The sequence below is a fragment of the Sminthopsis crassicaudata genome, chromosome 1 (assembly GCF_048593235.1).
Source record: "Sminthopsis crassicaudata isolate SCR6 chromosome 1, ASM4859323v1, whole genome shotgun sequence".
NCBI classification, from domain to species: Eukaryota; Metazoa; Chordata; class Mammalia; order Dasyuromorphia; family Dasyuridae; genus Sminthopsis; species Sminthopsis crassicaudata.
Window position 1 is genome coordinate 439946094 of NC_133617.1, and position 25569 is coordinate 439971662.

Consider the following 25569-nt stretch of genomic DNA (forward strand, 5'->3'; position numbering starts at 1 on the left):
GTAAAGTGAAATGCAAAATATAAATAGAGTAAGTCCCTTTCTAGAGGATTCCTAAGGCAAACTAAACATGACACATATAGGGGAAATATAGATACACATTCTACCAGAGATTCATAAAAATCTTGACAAGAAACTCTAAAATAAAAATGGAATAGAAAATGAGGAACAGGTAGAAAAATACATTCTATTCATACGCTCAGCAATATGATATTTTTTTCCTTCTCTTCACAATCTATCTAATACCTTTGTGTTGGCACATTTCTCAAAGTGCTTCAGTACTCATGCATTTGGTTAGCTAGGTTCCAAAACTATGGGAATGAAGGAGAAAATTCACATGGATCCAGGGTATCTTTAAAGTGTGATGTAGTAGTAGGATCTTAGAGAGATCCTTTCCTGATTCTTTCAGAAGATAGTGGAAATTTATACTAAGGTACAATTTTATAAGTTTAATGGTCACAACTTTGACTCCCTTTTCCCTTTGAGAATCATTCTCAGTCTTTCAGTATTAAACTTATTCTAAACTCAGCACAAAGGTAATATAAACTACTGAGTCACTTTAACAAGTATGATAAAAGAAATGACTATCTCCCTCCCCCCCCCCATGAAAAATAGCATAGGAAAGGGAAAAACACAAAGGGGACATTTGGGGAAATAGTTATTGTTGTCATCAACATCATAATCAATCCATCAGCATCAGCATCATCAGTGCTGGTGCTGTTTAATGTCTGAGGCTGATCAAATAACCAATATAATCAAATTAAATTCTTGGTTCTGTTCATTCTCAAGCAATAGACAAGGATAAAAATGGCATTGAGAGACAGAATTCCAAATGGGATAGCCATTTTCAAAGAAGTGTACATATTTAGCTAATAAATACTGTTTTCTGGCACAAGATACTCTCCTCCTTTCCTATTTTCATACCCAAGTAGATGAGCCAATGAAGGTTAGTTGAACTGCTCAAGGTTATACAGGTAGTGCAGAAACTGAACTCTGATTTATTGATTCCAAACCATCCAATGCTCTTTTCAGGACTGCATACAACTACCTTGTCAATAACTATGTCTCTAAGCATATCGTTACCTTTAAGTGGAGGGCATTTTACAAAAGCTAAACTAATAATAGTAATAAGTAATACATAAGAAAAATAGTTGTAGATGTAGTAATGAACATTTACAATCAATTTTAAAAGTTTTGTTTTCTTTTAAATTATGTCCATCTTTCTTTTTGAAAATATGGCCTGAGTATACACTGAATCAGCCTGTAGGGATCAGAGGGCATCTCAGCAAGAAAGAGCAGGGCATCATTTTAGAGTTTGTCTTTAAAAAACAAAACAAAAACAAAAAACAAAACAAAACAAAAAAAACCAACAACTTCCCCACTCCTATTTTAGCAGTCAGCATAGCTACAATAAGAAATAAAAATGTCTTCTCAATTCTTTGCCCTGAGGAATCAGTCAATTTTTCACATCTATACAATGCAATCAATGTGGAAAATATAATTTTTTTCTAGCCAGAATGATTTGAACAACTTCGAAAAATGTTGATGGAATTGCCTTTTAACAAATTTTTAATACAGACAATTCTTTAAAGTAAAAGACTATGGTTTGTTAACATTAGTTATATGATTAACAAAAGACAAATACAACCAACAAACCACAAATGTAGTCCTTAGTACTTTATCTCTCCAGAAACCAGACAGGCCTCAAAAGATGTTTTCTTGGTTTAGGAACTTGTTTTAAAAAAAATCTGCAAAGAGTATTTGACAACCATGATTAAGTCTCACAATTATAAGGTAAACTTTTAAAGTGAAATGCAAAATATAAAGATAGTAAGCACTTCCTAGAGGATTCCCAAGGCAAGATTAATATGACACATATAGGAAGAAAATAAAGAGTGTCCCAAAAGATTGAGTGCAATTTTAAGCTACTAAAGTTCAAAACTACAGGAAAACTTTTGGAACACCTTGTATAGTTAACTTCTTAGAAAGGAAGAGCAGAATAGGACTTAGCAGAGTATTCTAAAATGAAAATAAAATACAAAGGCAGGAATAGGTAGAAAAGTATTATTTAAAAGTTTAGCTATTCAGGATATTTTTCCTTCATGGTATCCTAAAACCTTTGGGTTGGCACATTTCTCCAAATAGATGGCTTCAATTTTATGTTCATAAACTATGCTGTTTCATTTCTTTGTAATCATAGGGCTTAAGACAGTATCTGGCATCTGGTACTTAATAAATATTTGTTGACTAATAAGTGTTTGTGGTCATGCATGTCTCAAAGCCATAAATGGGTTTTCTATGTTAAAAAAAATCTGTTGAAGTAACAAAGACTCTAGAGTAATATCTGTAGTAACAAAATACTAACCCCAACCCTGTACATTTGCAATATTGAAATATAGGGATTGGGGAAGGAATGAATGGTCCTATAGTTTTAAGTCAGGAGTAATAGAAAGAAATATTTTTTGTAAAGCATCAGCTTAATGTAGAAAAATATTTTTATGTGAAAAAACCTTGAAAATATATGTATGTTTATTTATGTATTTTGAAATTTCAAGTACCTTTTCCCAAATCATGGGACAATAGAGGTCCTTTGAGCTCTTATTCAAAATTAAAGCCTACTTGAAGATGAAAATTCTAGGATTCAAAGGCCATTAAGGCACAAAAAGGACTTTATATCTTATCTAATCCTTGAAGATAGGAACTATCTTTTGTTTCTTTTTGTATCCCCATAGCTTAACACATAATAAATGCTAAATAAAAATTGATAGACTGAATGATTATGCCCCTACTTTTCAGGAATAGGAAAACTAAGGTGTAAAGTAATAAACATTTTCAAGACCTCATTGATAACAACACCAATTCAAACTCAGGTCTTCTGGCTCCAAATCCAGTGTTCTTTCCATTCCAGAATGTTGTTTTTACAGATCAAAACATGTTTCTGCCTAAAAAATCTTAAACATTATTACTAATTTTTTTACATTAGAAATTTTAGAAATGGAAATGTGACATGATACACATACCAAACAAAATTTCAAAAAAACAAGTATTCAATTGAGTATTATTTAGATAATAGTAAATGATTAGAATAAAAATAAAATCTCACCTATCCTTGTAGTTTATTACGGTGTCAATAATGGCATTCATCTGCTTTGTCAGTTTGGGGGGATTTGGTGACAATTTCTCAGCTGGAGGTCGACCTCTTCTCTTTTTAGCTTTTTCTACATCTTCCTTCCCAGGCTCCTTCTCCACATTTCTTCGTCTTTTTCGTTTCTTGAGCCGTACTTCCTCTTCCATTTCTTCCAGATTACCGTCTTCAATTGCCTATTATCCATAGATTAAAAAAAAAAAAAAAAAAAGGATGAAGGAGAGAAATTAGTATGATTTAAAAAGAAATATGAATGGCCAGAATGAATGAAATTTAATTAAATATTTAATAAAACTAAAAGTTAACAATAATTATTGGACATAAGTAAAATATCTCCACCATATTGGATAAACACATATTTAGCCTACTTTGGCTTCATCAAATAATCCAAAGGCCTACATAGCTCTAATAGGAAATAGTAGTAAGTTTTAGAAAAAAAAACAAAAACAAAACACACAACTCTTTAAACATTATCTCTTTAAATAAACTAAATACAAATGAAATTAGTCTACATAAAAGTAAGGAGGAAAGCTTCATGTCCTATTATTATAAAAGGTAAGAAAAATTCCTGTGATTACTATCTTCAAACAATCAAACACAAAAATCAACCTTTTTATCTTTTTCTCTTATTTATTATTGTTACATAAAATAAAACAAATGAAAATTCTGTCTAAATTTTATAATTTCTTTGCCATAAACAGGACCAAAATGAATTACAAAGCCACATTTCCTGACAAATGTACTTAAAGCACACACCGCCACAAACAAACAAACAAAAAACCCACTTTCTCCAAATTACCTGCAAACGTTTGCCTTAAACACAGCCAGCAGCTCTAATGCAGAGAGATAATAAAATAGCTATAAAAAACAACCAGGTATAAAAAAAACTAAAACTAAAACAAAAAAACAACCCTCTTCACAAATGGCTAAAAGATCCATGTGACAAACACAGAAGTTAAACTTTCTTTTTGAGTAAATTACAAAACTTAAAGATAAGAAAAAATAGAAAAATAAAACATGCAAAATATAGGAAATCTGATCACCCAAGCCAAAAAAAAAAAAAAAATCTTTAAATCAGATATTAAGATTAATGCTTTCTCGAAAGATAACTGGTGTTGTTATTTGTTCCTCCTGCCTTTCAATATTGCCTTGAGTATGCAAATGCTAATCAATCCTTTCTGGAAACTGAAAGAGCTCTAATCATAAAGCAATTACCTTCATTTCTCCACAGCACCAAACATAGCTAATATTTATGATCATGTGAATATAACAATCAATATAAAATATAAAGAGTGATTACAGCTCAGACATCTTTTCTTTCACTTATGTACAATGTCTATTGGGAAAAAAAAAATAAAGGTTTTGTGGAGAAAACCTGGTGCAAAACACAAAGCAACCTGGCATGCTAAAAATGCCAGGGGGATTTCAAAATCTGTTTCCTATGCATCTTCCGATGTGCAAATCCATAGAACAAACATGAACACAGAATCCTAAGGGACAGTCTGAGACTAGGCCTTAATAATCAAAAGACAATTTCCATCACGCTTCCACAGTGCTCAGATAACCACTATGAAGGAGCATCAAGATCTTATGAGTTAGGAGGAAAAAGGAAGAAAAAAAAATCTGCACATAATTTCATTAATATTCATTTGGCTAAAACGCGACATAAACTATACAGCAATACACATTGCAGCTAGCGAAGATGAAGAAAAGGAAACAGGTCCGCAAATCTTGGAAACTGAAAATGCTAATAATAAATACAGCATGCAAGGCTGTCAACAGTTAATGTTATTTGCTCTCCATAAGCACCCAGTTGTATACAGAAATCCGGACGAAGAACACCGGCTTTTGATGTGTCACACACCTACACATGCCTGGGATGTAGTTCTACTGAATCTTCAAGACGGCAATGAAAAAAGATATTTACCTTACCACTATCAGCAGGCCGGCTATCGGAAATCACAGTTAGTGGGGATAAAATTAACAAGCCAGCAAAGCAGCGAGCTGCTAGTCTCTTCATCAGCTGATCAGGAAAAAAAAGAGAGCTGGGGAAAGGCTATGTTTTCATATACAAGTAATTTTATTTTACTGAAAATTTAATACTGAAAGGATTGTGGATACTCAAATCTGCTGTTTCATTCTCCCTTCTACAAGGCCCGAAGCCTCCTTCCTCCAGCCTGCTTTAATATTGACAACTACTTATCATATTTTCCCCTTGTTATTCTAGGCAGCAGAATTAGATGGCTATTAGCTCAGGTGGTTTCTGATTACTGCTAGCATTTTACTAATTATATCAACATGAAACAATTTAATATCTAATTTTATTTAAAAAAATAAAAGCAAGGTATGTAATTTTTGTGTTTTAAAACCCTTTTTACTTATTGTACATAACTGTTTTGTTTTCTGAATAGGATGCATAGGACTTGCAGCATTTTAAATGATTTTAAAAATAGAAAAAAATAGGACAAAAGGAAAATATTTTCATTTTAATGCAGTTAATAAAAATGTATATTTAATTTATTCAAACTCATTGTTTCTTAATTGTTACACTTTACTTTCAATTTCATTCTCTAAAAAAATTATCTTTTTCTTCCCCTTCCCTTAAATGAGATTTATGGGGGAAAGGGGAGGGTTCTAAAAAGGGTTTTCTTTTTCCACCCTTCAGATTTTGAGACAAAGGAGCAAAGTCTAAGCTTAAAGTGTTTGCTATTTTGAATCTCTAAATCTATGAGTAGTTGATAAGCAAAAATAAATTAAACTGGCAACAGATTAGTGAAAGTCTTCAAAGTACATACTAAGCTGTGCATATTAATTTTAAATTTAGGATTTAGAATTACATGACATTAGATTTAAAGTACTGACTACTCCTTCACTTATATCAAGGTTGTATGTAGGAATGCAGAGAACCACAAAACATCTTCCCTCCTCCCCAAAGCCCCCAAACATTCATTCTGCAGGGCTTAATGTTTACTGATTGCTAATGGTCATTTCCTAGTGAAAATAAATTTCCTAAATATACCCTAATGCTTTTTTTCCCCCACTTATAAAGTTCACCAAGATCACTTCTGCATGTAAGCCAAATTATTAGTTGGAGGTTATAAACTGTCGTTGTTTTTTAAGTTGATTTATTAAACTGGTTCAACTGACTGAACTCTTTGCTAAAGGGTAAAAAAGAAAAAAATCAAAACCAAAAAAAAAAAAAAAAAGAAAAAGAAAAAACCAAAACCAAAAAAAAATTTGCTACACAAAGCTAAAGTACCACACAAAAAGAATTCCCTTCCAAACCTTTAACCAGCACAATAATGAAATAAATCACAGAAGCAAACCCCCAGTTTCCGACTGGTGACGTCTGGCGCAACAGTGCGAGAGCCCTAATTCAACATACAGACGTCTCCCATGCTGAACTGCCTCTAGACTTAATGAAGTGAATAGGAAGGAAGTCAGGGGGAAAAAAAAGTGTACAAATAAGAAATTAACACTTTCCTTCCCTTCTGAAACAGAGATCTACAACTATAGCTAAGTTTGGTAAGGCATCTATTTTCTTAAAGGCACACTGTACTCATTCTGCTTGGGGCTTCATACTGAAAGCCCAGATGTATCACTAACTTCAGCCAAGTTCAAATAGTTAACTGTATACTTCAGCTTGCATTTTCCTGAAAGAAAACTGGGTATTTATCTTTCCACCACTGGATGGCAACCTTTTTATGGAAAGAAGGCATTTTCATGCATAGGTTGTGCAAGAACATGTTAATAGGACCTCAAACTGGCTCAGAGCCAGTCTTAGCTAGCAGGGGCCAGCAGCAAATTCCACTGACAAAAGGGAAGAAAAATATCATAAAAAATGATCTGTTCAGATGAAATATTTTAATAAAGAGAAACCACAATAGAAAGCACCTGATAGCATCAGATTCTGTGAATTGAACTAAGCCTCCTTTTATATAATAACACAGTATATGTTGTTTTTTTTTTTTTATTTTAGCACAGAAAGGCTTTAATATGAATATCATGCCCACAATGCATCAGTACAGAAAATACATTATGCCAGTTCCCCCTGGAGCTATGAATTTGAGCTTGCAGGACCCTCAAGTTGAGAGTCTCTCTGCGAATGATTCTCAAATCTACCTATCTGCTGACCTCCAGTCTTACATCTGGCTGTCCAGTTGACATCCCACATTCAGTATGTGTAGAACTCACTCTCTTTCCTCTTAAAATCTCCCCTTCCTATCTGACTTGTTACTGTAAGAGACAGCATCTTTTGTAGTCCCCGAAGTCTCACCATTTCAGGGGGTCATCCTGGGATCCTCATTATCTCTTCCCCTGCCCTGTCCCATAACTAAATTTGATTTCATCTTTGAAACATTTCTCCAATATTCCCCCTTCTCTCCTTTGACACTATCAATACTCTAGTGTAGATCCTCATCACCTCATGCCTGGACCACTGGGACAGCCATCTGTTGGTCTACCTGCTAATTCTCTCCCCATTCCAATTAATCCTCTATTTATCGACTAAAGTGATTTTCCTAAAGCACAGGTCTGACCTGTCCCCTACTCAATAAACTCCAATGGCTTTTTACCACCTCCAAGAACAAATATAAAATGATCTTTTGGCCATTCAAAATCCTTCATAACATAGTCCCCTTCTACCTTTCCAATTTTTATCCCTTACTTCCCAAAACATTTAAAGACCTTATGACCCTATGACACTGGCCTACTTGGCTTGTTCTCTAAACAAGACAATCCATCTCTTGACCATAGTCAGTTTCTCTGGCCCCAGGCCTGGGATACTCTCCCTCCTCCAATCTGACTTCTGACTTCCCTGGCTTCTTTTAGTCTCAACTAAAATCCTGTCTTCTAGAGAAAGCTTTCCCTTTCCCTCTAATATTTCAGTCTCTTCCTTCTATTAATTATTTCCTATTTATCCTGTGCATAGGTTGCTTTGTATGTATTTGTTTATAGGCTTTCTTCCCCATTAGATTGTAAGCTCCTTTTGAGCAGGAACAGTTTTTTTGTTTTTTAATCCCCAGGGTTTAACAAATATTTGGCATATGGTAGATGTTTAATAAGGATAACTAAGTGATACCACCTGGTGGTACTAGGGTGATACAGCCTGGGGATTGGAGTCAGGAAGATTCATCTTCATGAGTTCAAATTTGGCTTCACTTATTAGCTGTGTGATGTTGGACAAGTCACTTACCCTGTAGAATGAGCTGGAGATGAAAATAGCAAACCACTCAAGTATCTTTGCCAAAGAAAATCCCAAATGAGATCATGAAGAATTGGAAATAACTGAATAGCAGCGCAGGTGCTGAATGTTTACTTTTTGGTTGATTGGAATGATCTTTCACACCTCAATCTAATTAGATGATTTCTTTTCTTAAAGCCTCAATTCTCTCTCTTATCCCCTTTTCATGATCCTTCCAGATGTGTTCCTTTCTTTTCCCACTCTTTCTCTTTGCCCTCAACACATTCCCATTTGTAGTGATTTGTGAACATGTTTGATTCCCCAACTGGGATGGTATACCCTTTGAACTCTGGAATCATGCCATCTGAGACAGATGTGTCATACCTGCAGTCAGGAAGGAAGCCTAAATTCAAATCTGACCTCAAATACTTATTTGTTTCTGGTAAAGTCACTAAACCATTATATGCCTTAATTTCCTAATCTGTAAAATAAGAATCATCTAACCAACCTCAAAGAGTTATTTTGAAGATCACATGAGATAAAAGAAGCACTTTGAACTTGAAGTACAATGTATATACTGGTTATTAGCATCTTTTCAGCTCTACAGACTCAGTACCTAGAACAGCATGTAATATTAGCATATTAGTATACATATTAGTTGCCAAATAAGTGTTCGTTCAATTGAACTCAGTGAGTCAAGGATCTCACACAATTACACAGATAGACATGATTCATTTGCTAGAAAAAGATATAACAAAAGAGAGAAGAAAATAGGGGTCATACAAAACCTATTTCCCTTTCTTACAAACACCTTCAGTTTTACTTGTTTCTTCAAAATGATCAAAGCAGTGGGTGACATCACACTATAATTTTAAATTTTAAATTTTAATTTTAAAGATATTTCCAAAGACCTTGTTCTAAAAACTTTTACCAAGAAGTACTTCTCAGGAAAAAAATATGACATTTGGCATCTTGAATTTCCTCAATTCTTTCCCCCCAATCACCTCCTCTCTATTGCCTCTATATCCACAGTAGCTGAAGCAAATCCCCAATAGAAGCTGCCTATTAGATATTGAAGTATTATTGGAGGAATGTGTTTTTACCAGTTTTTTGTAGGGGCAGTGTGTATGTGTTAAGGAGTCCCAATCCTCAAGGAGGTCATCTTATTCCTTTAAAAACAAATCACATGGAAACACAGAGACTAATTAGGACATCTTATGTTCTCATAGTTTTCTCCCTAGTGTAGAACCTTGCTCCTTTAAAGGTGAAAATCAGCATTCCTGAAATTAAAGTATAAAACAGGACTGCATGTTCATACCTGTTCCTACCACATCAGCACAAAACACACAAAACTAAGTGATGTGGGGCAAATTTTCCACAGAGAACTATGGTAGCAGCACAACAGAGAGCAGGTTTAGTCTTGCCAATTAACAACTTCAGAGACCTTCTATAAAGCACTATTTTAAAATGAAATTAGCAATATACTATATATGTATATATATGTACATATATTCATGAAATTATTATTATATTATTATATTATGTACATAATATTCATGAAAGGTACTGGATCTGAGTAATGAATTAATTTTAGTATAAAAGAAATAAATGATTTAAAATAAAAAGAGGCAATAAAATACATAATTCTATAGTTGCTTTAAATATTACTGGACAGCATGCCACCTCTTCCAGGAAGCTTTCCTTGCTTTCTTTTCAATATCACTTCCCTGCCTGGAGCCTCATGTGATATTTTCTATTCTTCTTTTCTCTATTTATTTTTTCTTACTTTGTATATCTCATATCCCCCTCTTGTAATATAATGAATGTAAATGCAAATGAAGCAGAAATTCTGATCTTGTTTTATCTAAACTTTGTAGTTCACTAAAGAACTATGCTCTTACATACATTAAGTGTTTAATAAATGTACATTAGATCACATTCAATAATAACTATTTTCTTGACTTTCCATCCAACAGAACAGAGATAGTTGATGTTAACTTTAAAGAAAATGTAATTTAAACTTCAGTACAATTGAAGGGATAATAAACTTTATTCTGTACTTAACAGAATTTTGAGATTAAAAAAATCTCAAATTATTTTATTAAAACTGACATTCATTTCTACAATATACAAAAATGTTATCACCATTGTATAGTTACATGAAGATGGTGTAAAAATGTAAAATGTAAAGTAAAATGCCAGACAACTTGCTATTGGTGGTGGGGGGTTTTCCTCCATTTGTCAAAACACTTAATAATAATGAAACTTCAAAGAAATTATAACCATATGTATTTAAGATGAATGCTGATGTTAGGAATACTTTCCCAAGTTAAAAAAAAATGATCATTACCACTACACACCTGTCAAATTGGCTAGAATGACGGAAAGATATTGCAGAATGTTGGAGGTGATGTGGAAAAACAAGGACACTGATACATGTGAGTACATCCAGCCATTCAGGAGAGCAATCTGGAACTATGCTCAAAAGTTATCCCAAAGAGATTTTAAAGAAGGAAAAGGGACCTTTATGTGCAAGAATGTTTGTGGCAGCCCTCTTTGTAGTGGCCAGAAAATGGAAACTGAGTGGATCCCCATCAATTGGAGAATGGCTGAACAAATTGTGGTATATGAATATTATGGAATATTATTGTTCTGTAAGAAATGACGGACAGGATGATTTCAGAAAGGCCTGGAGAGACTTACATGAACTGATGCTGAGTGAAATGAGCCGGACCAGGAGATCATTATATACTTCAACAACAATACTATATGTTGATCAATTCTGATGGACATGGCCATCTTCAACAAAGAGATGAACCAAATCAGTTTCAATAGAGCAGTTATGAATTGAACCAGTTACACCCAGCAAAAGAACTCTGGGAGATGACTATGAACCACTACATAGAATTCCCAATCCCTCTATTTTTGTCCACCTGAATTTTTGATTTCCTTCACAGGCTAAATAAACACTATTGCAAAGTCTGATTCTTTTTGTACAGCAAAACAACTGTTTGGAGATATATATATATATATATATATATATATATATATATATATATATAGTATTTAATTTATACTTTAACATATGTAATATGTATTGGTCAACCTGCCATCTGGGGAAGAAGGGTGGAAGGAAAGAGGGGAAAAATTGGAACAAAAGGCTTAGCAATTGTCAATGCTGTAAAATTACCCATGCATATATCTAGAAAAAGATGTAACAAAAGAGAGAAGAAAATAGGGGTCATATAAAACCTATTTCCCTTTCTTACAAACACCTTCAGTTTTACTTGTTCCTTCAAAATGATCAAAGCTATAATAATAAAAAAAAAGAACTGGGGGAAGATTGTGAAGGGAATTCTACTAGTATTTTCCTTTAAAATAAAAAAAAGTATTTTATTCCCCAATGAACTCTAGTGACTCCCAGTTATTTCCAAGAGAATCAGCTCTAAGATCCTTGACAAATAAAGTGCTTCACAACTTGGATCATTTAAAAAAATGATCATGGGGAAAAATAGGGTATGGGTAATGTAAGGATAACAACAGCATGATTGCTTATCAGTTAGTAGCAACCACAATTGGCATCTGTTGAAAAGTATCCAAAAGCACACAGGCATGAGCAACACAATATAACTTCCTTATTCTTTCGCCCATTCCCACTTCTCATAAAACAATATAATACAAAGTTACATATACTATTTTCTTTTTTTCTGGGCACACTTAATTTTTTGGGGGGGGGAGATAGAAGGCTCAAATTAATCTATAAATATTTGAGAGAATAATGAACACCATACTAGATGGTATGGAAAGCAGATAGCCAGCAACGTCAACTATCAATAACACAGCTGAAAACCAGAATGTATATAAGAATCTCAAGCAGAAAAGATAGCAAATTCTATAAACTAAAATTTAGTCTTCACCAATAAAATTTTTGAGTGAGTCTATTTATACCTGCTTTATATGCAATTCCAAAAAGCTTAATTAATGAGTTTCTCAGTCTTTGTAGGTTGTAAGCAGCAATCTAGAAGTACTTGAGATTAGGAAGGAAATAGGAAGAACACTAACAGACAGGCAGATTGAGAGTAGATACAGTGACAAATGTTTACTTAATAGTGAGGGAGGAGATAGAAAAACTATAAAAAGGAAGTAGAAGAATTCTGAAAGCATTCAGAAGGCACAGCATTGAAACTAAGTAGTAGAGACAAACCTCTATATATCTCAATAATACCTGAAGATACCATTGCAGTATAAGAAAGTATTATGGTTAATTTTCATAATATGGGGATCTCGAGTCATCAAGAAAAAGTTAAATTAAGCTCAATATATTCATCATAAAAGATTTATCCTTCAAATCCTGTTAAATTTTAAAAAATATATATTTTCTGGGAAATTCAAGTGTAACATTTCCTTTTTCCAAAATGCCAGAAAAGTGATATATTAGTATTTATAACATAATTTATCCAATCCTGTTTCATGTTCACCTATTTTTTCAAGAGTCCTGAAATAATGTATACACACTATTTGCCACTTCCCTTCATATACCTCCCCCCCAAAAAAAAAAAAAAAAAAAGAAAAAAGGAAAATCAAAGAAAGAAAAGGAAAAAAAAAAAAACTAAATCTGAAAACTGGGTAGCTAAGTGGCATAGTGGACAGAACACTGGGCTCTGGTTCATCTTCCTGAATTAAAATCTGGCCTCAGACACCCACTAGCTATATGACCATGAGCAAGTCACTTAATCCTGTTTGCCTTAATTTCATCATTTATTAAATAAGTGGAGAAGGAAATGACAAACTACTCCAGTATCTTTGCCAAGAACCATCGCCCCCCCCCCCAAGAGGGGTGGAGTTACATGAAAAGTTGGATGTGACTAAACAATAACAACATCTTCAAAATAAGCATTTCAAATTTAATTTCATGTAGGCTATGCCTATTTGACACATTAAATATGTCTATTTAATTGAAATGATGACCACATTTTAGTGTCAATGTATGAACTTTAGAGTTAGCCAACAGTTTGAATATGCTATATGGTTATTTTGATATCATGCATAAATGGTAAATCACTCCATGTCAGGTTTTGAAGTATAAACAAACAAAAGTGGACATGTAATTTAGGGCATTTCTGAGGTTTTTGGTCCTCTGAAGCACCCTAACTTTCTGGTCATCTATGCTGGGGGTTATATAAAGATTCAGGAAGCTTCTAGAGCTTTCCCAGATCCCTGGCAATAAAGACAGATCAAGGAAAAGGAGGTTTGATGCTTTGAAAAAGAAAATAGGGTAACAAACAATGCTTACCTTGGTGTATGCACAGTATGTCTAAGAAGCAAAAAAAAAAAAAAAAAGCAAGCAATATCTTATTCTAAAAATTAAAATGAGTGAAAAATTCTTTAAGAGACTAAATCTCCCTGTTACCAAATCTGAAGGAAATTATTTTCTTTCTAGAGTAGGAATCAGGAAATTTTGAAAATTGAGTCCCTTGGCTGTTCATTTAGCATATTTATGGCAGCAAGATGGTAGTGTAGATTCAAATTCATCCTCAGATACTTATTCTCTATGACAAGACACTTAACTGAAACTTATCTTAGTTTCTTCTTCTGTAGAAATAGAGATAATAAGAACATCTACTTCCCAAGATTGTTGTTAGGAAATAGGGAGATATTATAAAGTGCTTTGCAAGCTTTAAACTGCTACATTTAACAAAGGTTAAAAAAATTTTCATTTTCCCCAGTTGTATATAAAAAACCCCAATATTTTGGGGGATTATACATATAAATTTATTGGTTTTTACATATTTCTTTGTGTATCATGTTGAAAGAGAAAAATCAGAATAAAAGGGAAAAAATGAGAGAAAAAAATAGGAAAGGAAAAAAAAAGTGAACATAACATGTGTTGATTAGCATTCAGTCTTCATAGTTCTCTCTCTGGATGTGGATGCCATTTTCCATCCAAATTGTATTGGGATTGTCTTGGATCACTGAACCATTGGGATATATTCAACAATGATAATGAAGATGATGATGATGATGATGATGATGATGATGATGATGATGATGATTGTAATGGGCCAGAATTCCGGAAAAATATACTTGAAGTGAGGATTCTTACAACAGGGGTGTTAGCTCAGTGGAATTGATAAGACAATGATTATCTGTTTTAGCATGCTGATTAATACTTCTCTAGTTCAGTATGATTGATTTACTATTACAACAAATAATGGTTCTCTAGTGATATAATGATTGGCTTATGCTCAGTATGATAAATTGATTTAATTGTAATAGAGTATATAAAATGGAGACAAACTCAGCCACCAGAGAGAAGACTTGACCAGCCTCATGGTAGCCCTCCTGCCTTCATCACTTCTCCACTAAGACCAAGGACTCGGGCTAGTCCCAAGATCCTCTAGAGAGCTAGTCTGGACACTATATTTTAATGCACCCTGGTGTGGGGGCTCTAGAAAGCAATGTTACCTTTTGTCACCTCAACTTAGGGACTCTAGAAAGCAGGACATTACATTAAGATGTGCAGATTGCTAACTGGCTGATTGGCTGAGACTGCTGACACAGACTGTACTTTATCCCTGACTATTCTCATGGTGATTATTCAGCTGAAACCAAGGCTGGTCCCACGACCTCCAGAAAGCTAACCAGAACATTACAATGATGATACTTTATTGCTTTCAAAATTTCAAAGTAAAAATATTACTAGTTGTACTTTAGGTGTTTTTTGTTTTTCAAAACAGATCTGGCCATAACAAATTTTCCTCAAATAGTATTTTTGGCCTCTTATTCTCATACTCTAGAAACAACAATGGGTTCACTTTGCTTTTGTCAGCCTTATTTCTCACTATTCCTCCATGGAAATTTTCTAACAATCAGGCAGGTCTCCTTATTGTCCTACAAACATATGTATTCTGACTTCTACACCCTTTGGTCCTGCTCTTTCTTCTACCTGGAATGACTTCTTCACCTTCCTTTTTCCATATCTAAATCCAATCTATCTTTAAAAGCTCAGCAAAACAAATATAATAAAGATGACAAAACTACCTAAATTAATCTATTTATTTAGTACGATACCAATCAAACTCTGAAGAAACTATTTTACTCACCTAGAAACAATTACAGCAAAATTCATCTGGAAGAACAAAAGGTCAAGAATTTCAAGGGAAGTAATGAAAAAAAAAGCAAATGGAAGTGGTCTAGCTATACTAGATGTAAAATATATCATAAAGCAGTGGTCATCAAAGCCTTTTGGTACTAGCTAAGAAATACAGTAGTTGATTAGTGGAATAGGTTCGGTTCACAGGACAACACAGTCAATGACTATGGTAATCTAGTGTTTCACAAACCTAAAGATCTCAGCTTTTGGGACAAGAATTCACTGTTTGCTAAAAACTGCTGGGAAAATTGGAAACTAGTATGGCAGAAACTAGGCATTGACCCACCCATAATACAGTATACCAAGAAAAAGTCAAAATGCGTTCATGATCTAGACATGATATTATAAACAAATTAGAAGGATATTGAATAGTTTACCTCTCAGCTCTGTGGAGGAGGAAGGAATTTATGACCAATAAGAACTAGAGATCATTATTGATAACAGAAGAGATAATTTTGATTATATTGAGTTAAACAGTTTTTGGAGAAACAAAACTAATGCAGACAAGATTAGAAGGGAAGCAATAAACTGGGAAAACAGTTTCATAGTCAAAGGTTCTGATAAAGACCTCATTTCCAAAATATATAGAGAATTAACTCAAATTTATGAGAATTCAAGCATTCTCCAATTGAGAAAAGGATATGAAGACGAACCGCAGCTGAGTGAAATGAGCAGAACCAGGAGATCATTATACAGAGCAAGAACAAGACTATATGATGATCAATTCTGATGGACATGGTTCTCTTCAACAATAAAATGATTCAATCCAGTTCCATTTGTTAAGTGATGAAGATAGTCATATACACCCAGAGAGAGGATTGTGGGAACTGAGTCTGGACAACAACATAGCATTTTCATTCTGTCTCTTGATGTTTACTTGCATTTTGTTTTCTTCCTAAGGTTTTTTTTTTTCCCTCTTGATCTGATTTTTCTTGTGCAGCAAGATAACTATATAAATATGTATACATATATTGGATTTGACATATATTTTAGCATATTTAAGATGGATTGGACTACTGACATCTATTGGAGGGGGTGGTGGGAAGGAGAGAAAAATTTGGAACAGAATGGTTTACAAGGGTCATTGTTGAAAAATTATCCATGCATATATTTTGTAAATAAAAAGCTTTAATAATTAAAAAAAAAAGCCCAGCTCCAGTTCCAGATCCTTAAAACTGGCTCCAATTACATTAGTCCATTTGGATCTTTTCCTTTATTCATATGGCATTTACAATCCTTAACTTATTTTTTAGTGCTTGATTATTTTCTAGATATCATAGATCAGGACCTGGAAAGTACTTTGTAGATGACTTCATAAAATGAGAAAACATAACACGGTGAATATGTGACTTGACCAAAGTGTCTTTTACCATTTTCGATTTTATTTCAAAGAAAATTCATGGGTCTTGTCTTTCTTGATAGACTGTAAAGCTCCTCATGGCAGGAAATATGTTTTATATTTCTTTTGTCACCCTTCTCAGGATGGCTTAAAGAAAGATCATTATTATTATTTAGAGGGGGAAATGGGGAAAAGATGAAGGGAAATTCTGGACTTGTGATTTACTCCAGCAATGCAGGACTGGTTCAATATTAGGAAAACTATTAGTATAATTGAGCATATTAATAACCAAATTAACAAAAAACATATGATCATCTCAATAGTTGCAGAAAAAGCATTTGATAAAATCCAACATCCATCCCTAATAAAAACACTTGAGAGTATAGGAATATATGGACTTTTCCTTAAAATAATTAGTAGCATCTATTCAAAACCATCAGTAAGCATCATATGTAATGGGGATAAACTGGAACCATTCCCAATGAAATCAGGAGTGAAACAAGGTGGCCCACTATCACCATTACTATTCAATATTGTATCAGACATGCTAGCTTTGGCAATAAGAATTGAGGAAGAGATTAAAGGAATTAGAGTAGGTAATGAGGAAACCAAATTATCACTTTTTGCTGATGATATGATGCTTAGAGAACCCAAGAGATTCTACTAAACAGCTATTAGAAATAATCCACACTTTGAGCAATGTTGTGGGATACAAAATAAGCCAACATAAGTCATCAGCATTCTTATATATCACTAACAAAACCCAACAATTAGAATTACAAAGAGAAATTCCATTTAAAGTAACTACCAATAGTATAAAATATTTAGGAATCTATCTGCCAAGGGAAAATCAGGGACTATATGAGCAAATCTACAAAACACTTTCCACACAAATAAAGTCAGATCTAACCAATTGGGAAGATATTAAATGCTCTTGCATAGGGTGAATAAATATAATAAAGATGACAATATTACCTAAAATAATCTATTTATTTAGTGCTATGCCAATCAGACCCCCCAAAACTATTTTAATGACCTAGAAAAAATAACAACAAAATTCATATGGAAAAACAAAAGGTCAAGAATTTCAAGGGAATTAATAAAAAAAAATCAAATGAAGGTGGTCTAGCTGTACCTGATCTAGAACTATATTATAAAGCATCAATTACCAAATTATTTGCTACTGGCTAAGAAACAGACTAGTTGATCAGTGGAATAGATTAGGTTCAAAGGAAAAAACAGTCAATAACTTTAATAATCTAGTGTTTGACAAACCCAAAGACCCCAGCTTTTGGGATAAGAACTTACTGTTTGACAAAAATTGCTAGAAAAATTGGAAATTAGTATGGCAGAAACTAGGCATTGGCCCACACTTAACACCATACACCAAAATAAGGTCAAAATGGGTTTATAATCAACTCCCCAGGAAAAAATCCCCAGGGCCAGATGGATTCACATGTGAATTCTACCAAACATTTAAAGAACAATTAGCCCCAATGTTATATAAATTATTTGAAAAAATAGGGGATGAAGGAGTCCTACCAAATTCCTTTTATGACACAGACATGGTACTGATACCTAAACCTGGTAGATCGAAAACTGAGAAAGAAAATTATAGACCAATCTCCTTAATGAATATTGATGCTAAAATCTTAAATAAGATATTAGCAAAAAGACTTCAGAAAATCATCTCCAAGATAATACACTATGATCAAGTAGGATTTATTCCAGGAATGCAGGGCTGGTTTAATATTAGGAAAACTATTAATATAATTGACCATATTAATAATCAAATTAATAAGAACCATATGATCATCTCAATAGATGCAGAAAAAGCATTTGACAAAATCCAACATCCATTCCTACTAAAAACTCTTGAGAGTATAGGAATAAATGGATTATTCCTTAGAATAATCAGGAGTATATATTTAAGACCGTCAGTAAGCATAATATGCAATAGAAATAAATTGCAACCTTTCCCAGTAAGATCAGGAGTGAAACAAGGTTGCCCACTATCACCATTACTATTCAATATAGTACTAGAAACGCTAGCCTCGGCAATAAGAGCCGAGAAAGAGATTCAAGGAATTAGAGTAGGAAATGAGGAAATTAAACTATCACTTTTTGCAGATGACATGATGGTATACTTAGAGAACCCCAAAGACTCTGCTAAAAAGCTACTAGAAATAATTCAAAATTTCAGCAAAGTGGCAGGATATAAAATAAATCCACATAAATCCTCGGCATTTTTATATATCACTAACAAAATGCAACAGCAAGAGATACAAAGAGAAATTCCATTCCAAACAAATGTTGAGAGTATAAAATATTTGGGAATCCATCTACCAAAGAAAAGTCAGGAATTATATGAGAAAAATTACAAAACACTTGCCACAAAAATAAAATCAGATTTAAATAATTGGAAAGACATTCAGTGCTCTTGGATAGGCCGAGCGAATATAATAAAGATGACAATACTCCCCAAACTAATCTATTTATTTAGTGCTATACCAATCAGACTCCCAAGAAACTATTTTAATGACCTAGAAAAAATAACAACAAAATTCATATGGAAGAATAAAAGGTCAAGAATTGCAAGGGAACTAATGAAAAAAAACTCAGAGGAAGGTGGTCTAAGTGTACCTGATCTAAAGCTATATTATATAGCAGCAGTCACCAAAACCATTTGGTATTGGCTAAGAAATAGACCGGTAGATCAGTGGAACAGATTAGATACAAAGGACAAAAAAGGGTACATCTATAGCAATCTAATCTTTGACAAACCCAAAGATTCCAACATTAGGGATAAAAATTCATTATTCGGAAAAAATTGTTGGGAAAACTGGAAATTAGTATGGCAGAAATTAGATATGGATCCACACTTAACACCATATACCAAGATAAGATCAAAATGGGTCCATGATTTAGGCATAAAGAGGGAGATAATAAATAGATTAGAGGAACAGAGGATAATCTACCTCTCAGACTTGTGGAGGAGGAAGGAATTTATGACCAGAGGAGAACTAGAGATCATTATTGATCACAAAATAGAAGATTTTGATTACATCAAACTAAAAAGTTTCTGTACAAATAATACTAATGCAAACAAGATTAGAAGGGAAGTAACAAATTGGGAAAATATTTTTAAAAACAAAGGTTCTGACAAAGGTCTCATTTCCAAAATATATAGAGAACTGACCATAATTTATAAGAAACCAAACCATTCTCCAATTGATAAATGGTCAAAGGATATGAACAGACAATTCTCAGAGGAAGAAATTGAAACTATATCCACTCACATGAAAGAGTGTTCCAAATCACTACTGATCAGAGAAATGCAAATTAAGACCACTCTGAGATACCACTACACACCTGTCAGATTGGCTAAGATGACAGGAACAAATAGTGACAAATGTTGGAGGGGATGTGGGGAAATTGGGACACTAATACATTGCTGGTGGAGTTGTGAAAGAATCCAGCCATTCTGGAGAGCAATCTGGAATTATGCCCAAAAAGTTATCAAACTGTGCATACCCTTTGACCCAGCAGCGCTACTACTGGGATTATATCCCAAAGAAATACTAAAGAGCGGAAAGAGACATATATGTGCCAAAATGTTTGTGGCAGCTCTTTTTGTTGTAGCTAGAAACTGGAAGATGAATGGATGTCCATCAGTTGGAGAATGGTTGGGTAAATTGTGGTATATGAAAGTTATGGAATATTATTGCTCAGTAAGAAATGACCAGCAGGAGGAATACAGAGAGGGTTGGAGAGACTTAAATCAACTGATGCTGAGTGAAATGAGCAGAACCAGAAGATCACTGTATACTTCAACAACGATACTGTATGAGGATGTATTCTGATGGAAGTGGAAATCTTCAACATAAAGAAGATCCAACTCACTTCCAGTTGATCAATGATGGACAGAGGTAGATACACCCAGAGAAGAAACACTGGGAGGGGAATGTAAATTGTTAGCACTAATATCTGTCTGCCCAGGTTGCATGTACCTTCGGATTCTAATGTTTATTGTGCAACAAGAAAATGATATTCACACACATGTATTGTACTTAGACTATGTTGTAACACATGTAAAATGTATGGTATTGCCTGTCGTCGGGGGGAGGGAATAAGGGAGGGGGGGTAATTTGGAAAAATGAATACAAGGGATAATATTATAAAATATATATATATATAATAAAAAAAAATTTAAAAAAAATAAATAAATAAATGAGGTGATTCAGGCCAAAAAAAAAAAAAAAAAAAAAAAAAAAAAAAAAGAAAATTGTTCATATCCTTTGATCACTCATCTATTGGGGAACACTCTCAGTCTTATAAATTTGTTTCACTTCCCTATATTTTAGTTACCAGACTTTGATCAGAATGTTTGATGCAAAGATTTTTTTCCCAACTCACCTGCTTATCTTATTTGACTTGTATTCATTTCGTTTGTGCAAAGGCAATGACATTTTATAAAATTAAAATTGTATATTTTTTCTTTAAAAAAAAAAAATGGGTTTATGACCTAGGTATAAAGAATGAGATTATAAATAAATTAGAAGAACACAGGATAATTTATCACTCAGACCTGTGGAAGAGGGAAGAATTTATGACCAAAGAAGAGCTAGAGATCATCACTGACCACAAAATAGAAATTTTTGATTATATGAAATTGAAAAGGTTTATATAAACAAAATTAATGCAGACAAGATTAGAAGGGAAGCCATAAACTGGGAAAAAATGTTACATACAAAGGTTCTGATAAAGGCCTCATTTCCCAAAATATATAGAGAATTAACTCTAATTTCTAGGAAATCAAGCCATTCTCCTATTGATAAATGGTCAAAGGATATGAACAGACAATTCTCAGATGAAGAAATTGAAACTATTTCTAGCCATATGAAGAGATGCTCCAAGTCATTATTAATCAGAGAAATGCAAATTAAGACAACTCTGAGATACCACTACACACCTGTCAGATTGACTAGAATGACAGGGAAAGATGATGTGGAATGTTGGAGGGGATGTGGCAAAACTGGGACACTGATGCATTGTTGGTGGAATTGTGAATACATCCAGCCATTCTAGAGAGCAATCTGGAACTATGCTCAAAAAAGTTATCACCCTTTGATCTAGCAATGTTACTACTGGACTTATATCCCAGAGAGATTTTAAAGAAGGAAAAGGGACTTGTATGTCCAAGAATGTTTGTTAGCAGCCTTCTTTGTAGTGGCAATAAACTGGAAACTGAGTGGATACCCATCAATTAGAATTGAAACAGCTACACCCAGCAAAAGAAGTCTGGGGGATGACTATAAACCACTACATAGAATTCCCAATCCCTCTATGTTTGTCTGCCTGCATTTTTGATTTCCTTCACAGGCTAACTGCATAGTCTTTCAAAGTCCGATTCTTTTTGTACAGCAAAATAACTGTTTGGACATGCATACATATTGTATTTAATTTATACTTTAACATATTCAACATGTATTGGTCAACCTATCATCTGGGGGATGGAGTGGCCAGAAGGAGGAGAAAAGTTGGAACAAAAGACTTAGCAATTTTCAATGCTGAAAAATTAGCCATGCATAGACCTTTCAATAAAAAGCTGTAATAAAAAAGAAATTAAAAAAAGAAGAAATAATGGTTATATACACTGTAAGGGCAGGAAAATTTTGCATATAAGAGAGATTCAAATAAAAATAAGTAAAGAAAACAAAAGTTTCTTTGATGTGAGAAAAATGAAGAAGATTACACTGCTACTGTGGATGATGCCTTTGTATGTGCACTGCATTCACAAATAGACATATATCTTAAATTTCTACTAATTCTACTAAAAAACTGTATTTTGATAAAAGCATTTACAGCCAATCAGTCATATTTGAGTGGTTAGGATAATCTATTATGCCATTTGAAAAGGAGAATTTATAAGAGAATCAGTTAAGAATATGATGATTTTTACTATTGGACTCAAAGGACCTTATTGCCTTTGAATTTAAATAATCTTTTATCAAAACATTGCCATAACAAGGTAAGTGAAAAATTCAAAAAGAAAAATATAGAAAGAACACTATTCTTTGATTTTTTTAGTTTTTCCTCCAAACTTGGTATTGTCAGGTAAATATTTTTATTTAACATATATTTTAAATAATATTTAGTTTATTTAATTTTAGTATTTAATTAATTTTAATAAAAATAAAGAATGAAAAACTTGGGTAGAATAAATGTTTTGAATCATAACTAAATATGAGAAATAAAGTAGATAGAATCACAAGATTCAAGTAATAACAAAATAAAATAGTAGAATGTATAAATATAAAATAAAAATCCAATGGAAGCATATTACTGAATTTATAGGGTAGAGATTTTTAATTTATGTCATTCAGTCTGATGAGGCATCTATATACTCCTCTACCAAATAATGTTCTGAAATACCAAATTAAATATATAGAATTGCAAAGGAAATAAATTCTAATAAAATTTTTAAAAAATATCAAAAAAAACCCCAAAAACCAACTTTGTGAAGCTCAAATTAAGAATCATTGCTTATATGGCAAATTCTGCAACAGTGAACCAAACTTTTTGGAATTTTGACAATTTAACTTTTTGATTTCACAAACTCTCTTCTATAGCCTTTTATATTAGGTACCATTATCAAATAACAAAATTATAAAATCAAAAATTGAAGAGATTTAAAATTATTTTCACCTTGAAACATAGGGGGAAATTTCACAACATCCCATGATCCAACTGGAAAGATTTAGTCATTCAAGGATATTCATTATTTCATTCAACTAATATAACTTTAGCATGGTACTGGTTGCTGAATGAGCCAAAATAAAAAAGATACCTTATAGTCCCTATCCTTCAAATTAGAAATACAAAGTCTTGACTTATATGGAATTGGTAAATAAGTCCTTGACCCAAGTGAGATGTATAGTAAACATAGTGTTCTGATGCCTTAAATTACTATCTTCATTTGTGGTGGTGGTAGTAGTAATAGTAGTAGTAGTAGTAGTAGTAGTAGTAGTAGTAGTAGTAATAGTAATAGTAGTAGTTTGTTTCATATGCATGCTAACTACTTGATCTTGCCTGTCACTTAATGTCAGCATTAGACAACTCTTTTAAGACCATAAATTGCAGCAAAGGGGTCAACTTGTTTTGATAAGAGTTACTGCACTCAGAAGTTCTTTAGAGTAAAAAAATAGGGAGCTTAGTCCCTATTCATATTATTATCATTAGCCATGATCCCATCAATATGGATATTTCCTCCACCTAAGCAGATAGTAACTAATTTCCACTTTCTCATTACATGCCATTCTTATCAATGTTTTACCTAAAGCATTGTATAAAAGCATAGTACAAAATGTACCCTCTACTCTATTGAAGATCTATTCAAGATGGTGGAGACTTTCATTTTGTCCTTTTAACATTACATGAGGAGAGCATAGTCACACCAAGAAAACATTGTGAAAAGGTGTGGCCTTTCTGAAAGCAATTTAGAATTAACCTGAAATGACTATACACTTTGGTCCAGAGAATCCACTCTCCAACATAAAACACAAAGAGGTCAAAAAACAAAGAAAGAACTTTTATCCATCAAAATATTCATTAAAATTATTTCTATGGTAATAAAAACTATAAATAAATAGGCCCATAGCAGATGGGGAATGATTAGCTAAATAGTGGCACAAGATTTAAGGGACTATTTATTATAGCATAAGCAAAAATGAATATGAAAGGCTTTAAAGAAACAAGGGAAATTTTATATAATTCTGGCTTTTCCAGAAAATATCAGGCATTCTTTCTCATACCTCCTAATTATGGGTGTTTACTAAGGTTCTGTCTCAGCTCCTTACTGACTTGAGGACTATTCTTTTCCTTTTACTATCTTTCCTTTGATCCTTCTTCCTTTATCCTTCTTTTTCTCTGGCTATCTCTCTTTCAGTGATCCTATTGGTTTAATTATTTCTCTATGGGGTTGATCTCACATGTATACATTCAGCCTAATTTACTTTTAGATCAGCAATTAATTATTAGAACTGTAAAAACATCCAGAAACATCTCAAACATGAAATATCTAAAAATGAACTTATTAATCCACCTAAAACTCTGCTCTTTTCTAATATTCTGTATTTCTAAAGAAGGTATTACTGTCTAATATCCAGGTTCATAATCTTAGCATTTTCCTTGAATCTTCATTATCCCTCACCTCAGATAAACAATCAGCTGTTAAGTATTGCTATTATCATATTCGCAATGTCTCTAACCTCCGACTGCTTCTAACCAATTAAACAGTTACCACCTTGATTCAAGTCTGTATCAGCTTTCATCATAATTTTTGCAATAAGCTTCTAATTATTCTCCCTGCTTCTAGTTTCTGGGCATTTTAGTCCATTCTATGCACAGCTGCCAAAGTCATTTTCTTTAAGCACAGATGTGACTGTATGACATTCTATTCAACTAATTCCTGTGGCTTTCAATTGGCTTTAGAATAAAATATAAACTCTGTTTAGTTTTTAAAGCCCTAAACAACCTGGCCCCAATATACTATTACAGTCTCATTGGTCATTATTCTTTCTTTTACACTCTCCAGTTCAGCCAAACTAGCCACCTTCCACTCCCTATGCCTCTAATAGTACTTCCTTATTGTTGTTCAGTTGGGTCAGACTCTTCATGATCCTATTTGGGTTTTCTTGGCAAAGATCTTGGAATAGTTGCCAAAACCTTCTTCAAGGGGAAACTGAGGTAAA

General features: G+C 33.2%; 1 protein-coding gene across 10 annotated transcripts in view; it reads right to left on the bottom strand.

Annotated features, from left to right (window-relative positions):
• Positions 1-25569, bottom strand: part of SMARCA2 (SWI/SNF related BAF chromatin remodeling complex subunit ATPase 2) — a 221731-nt gene that overhangs the window by 23893 nt on the left and 172269 nt on the right. For 9 of the 10 annotated variants that reach the window (XM_074280637.1, XM_074280641.1, XM_074280645.1 and 6 more), the window contains one exon: positions 3101-3318. In XM_074280637.1, the coding sequence (XP_074136738.1) occupies positions 3101-3318 (218 nt within the window). Of the gene's footprint in view, positions 1-3100; positions 3319-5069; positions 5190-25569 lie in introns of those variants that run through there. The other variant, XM_074280647.1, reaches the window with a different exon arrangement.